A 7,763-nucleotide genomic window follows, 5' to 3' on the forward strand; every position below is an offset into this window, starting at 1 on the left:
CACAAGTAATATTTATACATGAAGTACTTGTCAAAAAAAATGGTTTATAAGTTTCCAATTGTTTAGTAGTATTTTAAATAAAAAATATTAGCGGTTAAGATCAGAAATTGAGGGGAAAAGCATACTGAGCTGTTATATTTTATTTACCTCATTAAAAATACAACCTGAATGTTTACCTCAGCTCTTATCTTCTGAGTATTTAAGTACAATGGGTAACAGAAGTAGAAAGTATCAAAGTCCTCACCAGTAAAATTACTCAAAAACTAAGTACACAGTTTAGTCTGCAGTGATTCCGGTGGATTCTGTTATTTACTCCAATACATTTACAGGTCTTATCAACCAATACGCATTGTCCTGCAGTATTTTATCCTGATTAACAACAAAATGAATTTTTTGTAAAAGTAAAGTCTTACAAACCTCATGATGTCACTATGCACAAAAAGCTAACCATGATAAGGTACAGTTGCTAATACGTGCAGCATTAGCAGAAAGTTCCTCTAAAATCCTCTAAAAGTTCCTCAAAAATCTTTCAAATCAAATCAATAAAGATTGATTTGATTTGAAAGATTGAAAGCAGAGATGGAGTCAGTTTATTGCTGGAAGGCCACAGCAGCTTCTCTGCTGCAGCAGCACTCGTATTCCAGTGAGCTGGTTGTACTGGTGGCCTCCCATTCTGAAGCAGGTTATGACCAGAAGCACCTCTTGTATTTCCCCATCATAAAGCATCGTAGTCATCGTCCTCCTCGTGCTTCCTCTTGAGCGACTCGCTGGAGGAGTTCTGTGACACCATGTTGGTAGTGATCAAGATGTTTTTGGAGCCGATCAGAGATGGGTTGATGAGAACGTTGGAGACGGTGGGTGTGGACGGTGTGGCTGTTGGGGTAAAAAGAATGGCAACAGTTAAACGTGTTGTGCTGATGTAACAACAAAAATGATTCTATTCATTTTTACATGTGTTTTGCAGAAGCTTCAGTTGTATTCAGTTGTATCATTTACAAATATTATTTTAATAGTAATTATTTTCAACCCGAAGCTGTATAACAGTCATAAGACTTTTCGCATCTCGCTACCATGTAGCACATTAACGACCCTTTAGTGACATCTAGTGGAATGAAGCGATAACAAATAAATCGACTAGAATATTTAATCGACCAAATAAAATTACTTTTGTCTCTAAAATCACGAAACGCAAGATCGGATTAAGCATTCTTTTTTTCATTGGCTGAAATTTCTTATAATTTCAAAAAGATTGCATTGTGACTGGTACAATAAACATGTTTAAAATCTGGTGTAAATGCCAAGTACACTCACTGGTTTTGGTGGTGGTGGTCTGAGAGGGCGGGGGGATCTGCACGGTAAACCTCTGACCTGTCAGGGACACCGGGGTTCCAACTTTTGTACCAACAGTCTGAACAGACGGCGTTCCTGTGGATTATATCGACAAAAATCAGAAGAAAATGACTCTTTTTGGTTGATATCAAACCAAAATGGAACATAAAAACTTTCCAGTAAGAAATTTTAATGATGCAGAACACAGAAGAAATATTTATCTTCAGATAATCCGTCAATCGATTAATTCACCTCGCTCTATATTATAAGCACAATTTTATTTGGAGCCTTACCAAGGGTCGGCGTGCTCGGCCTACTGGAAACGGCACCAACACTGAGGCGAGGAACAGATATCTTGCTGGAGGATGATGAAACCTGCAAGAGATCATGAAAGGAAGCCATCGCGAGAACCACCAGAAAGAGCAAGAACTTACAAATTAAGAGTTGACATTGTTACCTTCTTCTGTGTGGACTTGAGTCTGTAGTTGGGCGCCGTCAGACAGTAACGATCTGGAGGAAGTCGGGGTCCAGTGTACGGTTTGATGAGGGGCAGGGGAGTCTGGTTTTTCTGCCTCGCTACCTCCAATAGGAACTGCACACAGAGGACACACACACTCAGAAAATGAGTCCTTAATTTAGAAAATTTAAGTTTTACAATGTGATATTTCTATCGCAGGACTCTATACAGTAAGTATTCCTGTGCACTCACATCACGCGGTGGCGGCGATGTGAATGACTGGTCCATGCGACACTGAATAGCCAGTTTGATGTCATCAGCATCCACCGTGGACTTCTTGGCATGTGTTGCATAGATCTTTGCGTCTTCGATGATGGTCGTCACATATCCTGTGAATAAAAACCGAACAACCTGATATTAGCTGAGGTGGGGGAAAATCTGCCAGTTCAACAACAGGAAATGTAAGCAGGTCACTGACTGTAGGTGAACTCAAGCATCTGGTTGATGACTCTGGGTTCGTACTCTGTGATGCCCATGTCCTTCAGGATCTGGATCATCACCTGTAGAAGCAACAAAGTTGTTTGCATCAATAATGGGAAAAACCACAACATTTCACTCACGTTTCAAGGTTTATCAAAAACTCGATGGTCAACCTTTTGCAGTCATTAAGTCTTAATATCCAAACAAATTCAAATTTTGAGGTGCTTTTAGACGGGGAAAAATATAATTATTATAATTAGTTAATAATTATAAATCACGGTGTGCCGTCATGGACTCTGGTCGTTATTCTAATTCATGCTGCATGTTAACAGCAGGAAAACCAGCTGACAATCTTTGAAAATTGCACATCAACCTGTCATCTTCAATGCTAACACATACCCGAAGCTACCAGATTACGGTGCGCTTTTACAACACAGCTTACTTCTAAAGCCATTTGGAAAAAATAAACTCCGGCTTTTGTCAGCCCCAAGTATAAATTGGATCAAATTAAAAACACGCTTCGGTACAGCTAACAGGCTAGCTGGTGGCTACTGTCGTCAACGGCACTTCAGGAGCTAACAACCTATTTAGAAAACTATCCAAAAAATATTTAAAAAAAATCACCGTGCTCAAAATAAGGCGTATGCAGGACTTCAATCGTATTGCAACAAAAGCTAATAACCTAAAAATTACCTGAGCATCTTTCGGAATAGTTTTGGGAGCAGACATTTTATTTGCAGCGTAGCGCCTTAAAAAAAATCTTCTTCTGCTATATCATTTATGGCATTTTAAGCGGGAGTTTATCACAGCGACTCCACTTGGTAGTAGGTGGAACTGCAGCGCACCGTGATATCCAGTGTTGAGGCGGTGGCTAACCAGTGAAGTGAGCTGTAATGGTGTGTAATCCGATGTGCTTTCTTCATGAAATCCATATGTACAACATCATCTCTTGCTTTTATTACTGAATGAGCCACTCTTTACCCTTTCAATTGTCCCTCGGTGGCTCTAAATACGTGTTTTTTCTGATTTCAATTTCTGCAAGAATGAAAGATAATGCCTTAATGTTGTTTGAAGACATTGCAGAAGAGAACTGTGTTTGCAAACAGATTCAAATTTTGAGGTACTTTTAGATGTGGAAAAATATAGAATTATTATAATGATTTAATAATAAATCACGGTGTGCCGTCATGGACTCTGGTCGTTATTCTAATTCATGCTGCATGTTAACAGCAGGAAAACCAGCTGACAATCTTTGAATATTGCACATCAACCTGTCATCTTCAATGTTACCACACATCCGAAGCTTCCTGTTCACAGTGCGCTTTTACAACACAGCTTACTTGTAAAAAATATTTTGTAAAAAATAAACTCCGGCATTTGTCAGCACCAAGTGTAAATCAGATCATATTAAAAACACGCTTCGGTACAGCTAACAGGCTAGCTGGTGGCTACTGTTGTCAATTGCACTTCAGGAGCTAGCAACCTATTTAGAGAACTATCCAAATAATTATTTTAAAAAATGCCGTGTGCAAATGAGGCATTTGCAGTACTTCAATTGTATTGCAACAAAAGCTAATAAAGACCTTAAAAAAATACCTGAGCATCTTTAGGAATAATTTTTTGGTCTACCTCACACAAAGACCACAGTTTATGAGAGTGAAGGGCTCCGAGTCACATCGGTTTATCTGCAGATCGGTTGCCCCACAGGGAACAGTTCTGGCTCTTTTCCTGTTCACCCTCTACAACGCGGATTTTCATACAGTTCATCATCATGCCACCTCCAGAAGTTCTCTGACGACTCTGCTGCTGTTGGCCTCATCACTGATGGGGACTGTTGGATCGCAATACCTCCCGTATGTAGCTGCCGATCCGCGTGTTCGTTGAATGAAGACTCCGAGAAGAAAAGTACCAATTTCGAAATGTATTTGACAATAGAACCAATTCCAGATACAAATATTACAGAGCTCCGGGCCAGTTCATAACCCTAACAACAACAGAGTTAATCGTCAGGGCACGAAGTCTGACCCCCTAACTATCCCTTGGCCCAGTCCTTTATAGTCACACACATGCAAATTCACAATGTCCATGCAATCCAATCCAGATCCCCCGCTGAGATGTCCCCGTCCTCTTCCTCCAGTCCCACTTGGTGTTGGTAGAGTTCTTCTCTTCCATTGTTTTCCCAGGTGGCCAGATCCCATTCTTCCTGCAAATGTGATCATCATCAACCCCCCTGATGTCGCATTTACAATGAGTGTTTGACACCTCCTGCCTGACTGGCTCCTGAGATAACAATAGAACAAACAACAATCCTGCAAATGGAATGTCTCTGTTTTTATTACATTTACCAATGAGTCTACCTTGCCTAACTTCTAAGAGAAGACAGAAACATATGGTGAAACACATAACAAGATAGACAATTCTCAACAATCCCCCTTTTGGCCTAGCCTAAGCTAGGCCAATACAAACAATTCATTGACAACTCCTCTTGATGTAATGAAGAATAATAGACGTTTAATCATGATGCCATCGTCTTTAGATGTTCCTCAATCCGTCCAAGCGTGCTCGGCCTACTGGAAACGGCACCAACACTGAGGCGAGGAACAGATATCTTGCTGGAGGATGATGAAACCTGCAAGAGATCATGAAAGGAAGCCATCGCGAGAACCACCAGAAAGAGCAAGAACTTACAAATTAAGAGTTGACATTGTTACCTTCTTCTGTGTGGACTTGAGTCTGTAGTTGGGCGCCGTCAGACAGTAACGATCTGGAGGAAGTCGGGGTCCAGTGTAAGGTTTGATGAGGGGCAGGGGAGTCTGGTTTTTCTGCCTCGCTACCTCCAATAGGAACTGCACACAGAGGACACACACACTCAGAAAATGAGTCCTTAATTTAGAAAATTTAAGTTTTACAATGTGATATTTCTATCGCAGGACTCTATACAGCAAGTATTCCTGTGCACTCACATCACGCGGTGGCGGCGATGTGAATGACTGGTCCATGCGACACTGAATAGCCAGTTTGATGTCATCAGCATCCACCGTGGACTTCTTGGCATGTGTTGCATAGATCTTTGCGTCTTCGATGATGGTCGTCACATATCCTGTGAATAAAAACCGAACAACCTGATATTAGCTGAGGTGGGGGAAAATCTGCCAGTTCAACAACAGGAAATGTAAGCAGGTCACTGACTGTAGGTGAACTCAAGCATCTGGTTGATGACTCTGGGTTCGTACTCTGTGATGCCCATGTCCTTCAGGATCTGGATCATCACCTGTAGAAGCAACAAAGTTGTTTGCATCAATAATGGGAAAAACCACAACATTTCACTCACGTTTCAAGGTTTATCAAAAACTCGATGGTCAACCTTTTGCAGTCATTAAGTCTTAATATCCAAACAAATTCAAATTTTGAGGTGCTTTTAGACGGGGAAAAATATATAATTATTATAATTAGTTAATAATTATAAATCACGGTGTGCCGTCATGGACTCTGGTCGTTATTCTAATTCATGCTGCATGTTAACAGCAGGAAAACCAGCTGACAATCTTTGAAAATTGCACATCAACCTGTCATCTTCAATGCTAACACATACCCGAAGCTACCAGATTACGGTGCGCTTTTACAACACAGCTTACTTTTAAAGCCATTTGGAAAAAATAAACTCCGGCTTTTGTCAGCCCCGAGTATAAATTGGATCAAATTAAAAACACGCTTCGGTACAGCTAACAGGCTAGCTGGTGGCTACTGTCGTCAACGGCACTTCAGGAGCTAACAACCTATTTAGAAAACTATCCAAAAAAATATTTAAAAAAAATCACCGTGCTCAAAATAAGGCGTATGCAGGACTTCAATCGTATTGCAACAAAAGCTAATAACCTAAAAATTACCTGAGCATCTTTCGGAATAGTTTTGGGAGCAGACATTTTATTTGCAGCGTAGCGCCTTAAAAAAAATCTTCTTCTGCTATATCATTTATGGCATTTTAAGCGGGAGTTTATGACAGCGACTCCACTTGGTAGTAGGTGGAACTGCAGCGCACCGTGATATCCAGTGTTGAGGCGGTGGCTAACCAGTGAAGTGAGCTGTAATGGTGTGTAATCCGATGTGCTTTCTTCATGAAATCCATATGTACAACATCATCTCTTGCTTTTATTACTGAATGAGCCACTCTTTACCCTTTCAATTGTCCCTCGGTGGCTCTAAATACGTGTTTTTTCTGATTTCAATTTCTGCAAGAATGAAAGATAATGCCTTAATGTTGTTTGAAGACATTGCAGAAGAGAACTGTGTTTGCAAACAGATTCAAATTTTGAGGTACTTTTAGATGTGGAAAAATATAGAATTATTATAATGATTTAATAATAAATCACGGTGTGCCGTCATGGACTCTGGTCGTTATTCTAATTCATGCTGCATGTTAACAGCAGGAAAACCAGCTGACAATCTTTGAATATTGCACATCAACCTGTCATCTTCAATGTTACCACACATCCGAAGCTTCCTGTTCACAGTGCGCTTTTACAACACAGCTTACTTGTAAAAAATATTTTGTAAAAAATAAACTCCGGCATTTGTCAGCACCAAGTGTAAATCAGATCATATTAAAAACACGCTTCAGTACAGCTAACAGGCTAGCTGGTGGCTACTGTTGTCAATTGCACTTCAGGAGCTAGCAACCTATTTAGAGAACTATCCAAATAATTATTTTTAAAAAATGCCGTGTGCAAATGAGGCATTTGCAGTACTTCAATTGTATTGCAACAAAAGCTAATAAAGACCTTAAAAAAATACCTGAGCATCTTTAGGAATAATTTTTTGGTCTACCTCACACAAAGACCACAGTTTATGAGAGTGAAGGGCTCCGAGTCACATCGGTTTATCTGCAGATCGGTTGCCCCACAGGGAACAGTTCTGGCTCTTTTCCTGTTCACCCTCTACAACGCGGACTTTTCATACAGTTCATCATCATGCCACCTCCAGAAGTTCTCTGACGACTCTGCTGCTGTTGGCCTCATCACTGATGGGGACTGTTGGATCGCAATACCTCCCGTATGTAGCTGCCGATCCGCGTGTTCGTTGAATGAAGACTCCGAGAAGAAAAGTACCAATTTCGAAATGTATTTGACAATAGAACCAATTCCAGATACAAATATTACAGAGCTCCGGGCCAGTTCATAACCCTAACAACAACAGAGTTAATCGTCAGGGCACGAAGTCTGACCCCCTAACTATCCCTTGGCCCAGTCCTTTATAGTCACACACATGCAAATTCACAATGTCCATGCAATCCAATCCAGATCCCCCGCTGAGATGTCCCCGTCCTCTTCCTCCAGTCCCACTTGGTGTTGGTAGAGTTCTTCTTTTCCATTGTTTTCCCAGGTGGCCAGATCCCATTCTTCATGCAAATGTGATCATCATCAACCCCCCTGATGTCGCATTTACAATGAGTGTTTGACACCTCCTGCCTGACTGGCTCCTGAGATAACAATAGAACAAA

General features: G+C 40.8%; 2 protein-coding genes across 3 annotated transcripts; both read right to left on the reverse strand.

The window, feature by feature from the left end:
- Positions 1-125: 125 nt before the first annotated feature.
- LOC130538047 (transcription initiation factor TFIID subunit 9-like) lies at positions 126-3,063 on the reverse strand. Of its 2 annotated transcripts, none has more exons than XM_057055269.1 (7): positions 2,960-3,063; positions 2,265-2,346; positions 2,039-2,175; positions 1,787-1,921; positions 1,623-1,704; positions 1,312-1,425; positions 126-873 (listed from the first exon to the last, which is right to left on the reverse strand). In XM_057055269.1, the coding sequence occupies exons 1-7, from the start codon at positions 2,993-2,995 to the stop codon at positions 716-718; spliced, it is 744 nt and encodes a 247-aa protein (XP_056911249.1). In that variant the 5' UTR covers positions 2,996-3,063; the 3' UTR covers positions 126-715. The 2 variants fall into 2 exon arrangements, with proteins under 2 accessions (XP_056911249.1, XP_056911248.1); XM_057055268.1 differs by having other exon boundaries at positions 2,891-3,015.
- Positions 3,064-4,781: 1,718 nt separating this feature from the next.
- Positions 4,782-6,257, reverse strand: LOC130537732 (transcription initiation factor TFIID subunit 9-like). Its single transcript, XM_057054741.1, has 5 exons — positions 6,154-6,257; positions 5,456-5,537; positions 5,230-5,366; positions 4,978-5,112; positions 4,782-4,895 (listed from the first exon to the last, which is right to left on the reverse strand). The coding sequence occupies exons 1-5, from the start codon at positions 6,187-6,189 to the stop codon at positions 4,782-4,784; spliced, it is 504 nt and encodes a 167-aa protein (XP_056910721.1). The 5' UTR covers positions 6,190-6,257.
- Between the last annotated feature and the right edge of the window lie 1,506 nt (positions 6,258-7,763).

Source organism: Takifugu flavidus, chromosome 14 (genome assembly GCF_003711565.1).
Source record: "Takifugu flavidus isolate HTHZ2018 chromosome 14, ASM371156v2, whole genome shotgun sequence".
In the NCBI taxonomy this organism is placed as follows: Eukaryota; Metazoa; Chordata; class Actinopteri; order Tetraodontiformes; family Tetraodontidae; genus Takifugu; species Takifugu flavidus.

Excerpts from the sequence above, each read along its gene's own strand:
- LOC130538047 (XM_057055268.1), bottom strand. The coding sequence starts at position 2,995 with ATGTCTGCTCCCAAAACTATTCCGAAAGATGCTCAGGTAATTTTTAGG. Across the intron at positions 2,347-2,890 it reads TACGCCTTATTTTGAGCACG|GTGATGATCCAGATCCTGAA; the intron begins GTGATTTTTTTT and ends TTGCTTCTACAG. Across the intron at positions 1,922-2,038 it reads CATCGCCGCCACCGCGTGAT|TTCCTATTGGAGGTAGCGAG; the intron begins GTGAGTGCACAG and ends CTCTGTGTGCAG.
- LOC130537732 (XM_057054741.1), bottom strand. The coding sequence starts at position 6,189 with ATGTCTGCTCCCAAAACTATTCCGAAAGATGCTCAG. Across the intron at positions 5,367-5,455 it reads GATGCTTGAGTTCACCTACA|GATATGTGACGACCATCATC; the intron begins GTCAGTGACCTG and ends TTTTATTCACAG. Across the intron at positions 5,113-5,229 it reads CATCGCCGCCACCGCGTGAT|TTCCTATTGGAGGTAGCGAG; the intron begins GTGAGTGCACAG and ends CTCTGTGTGCAG.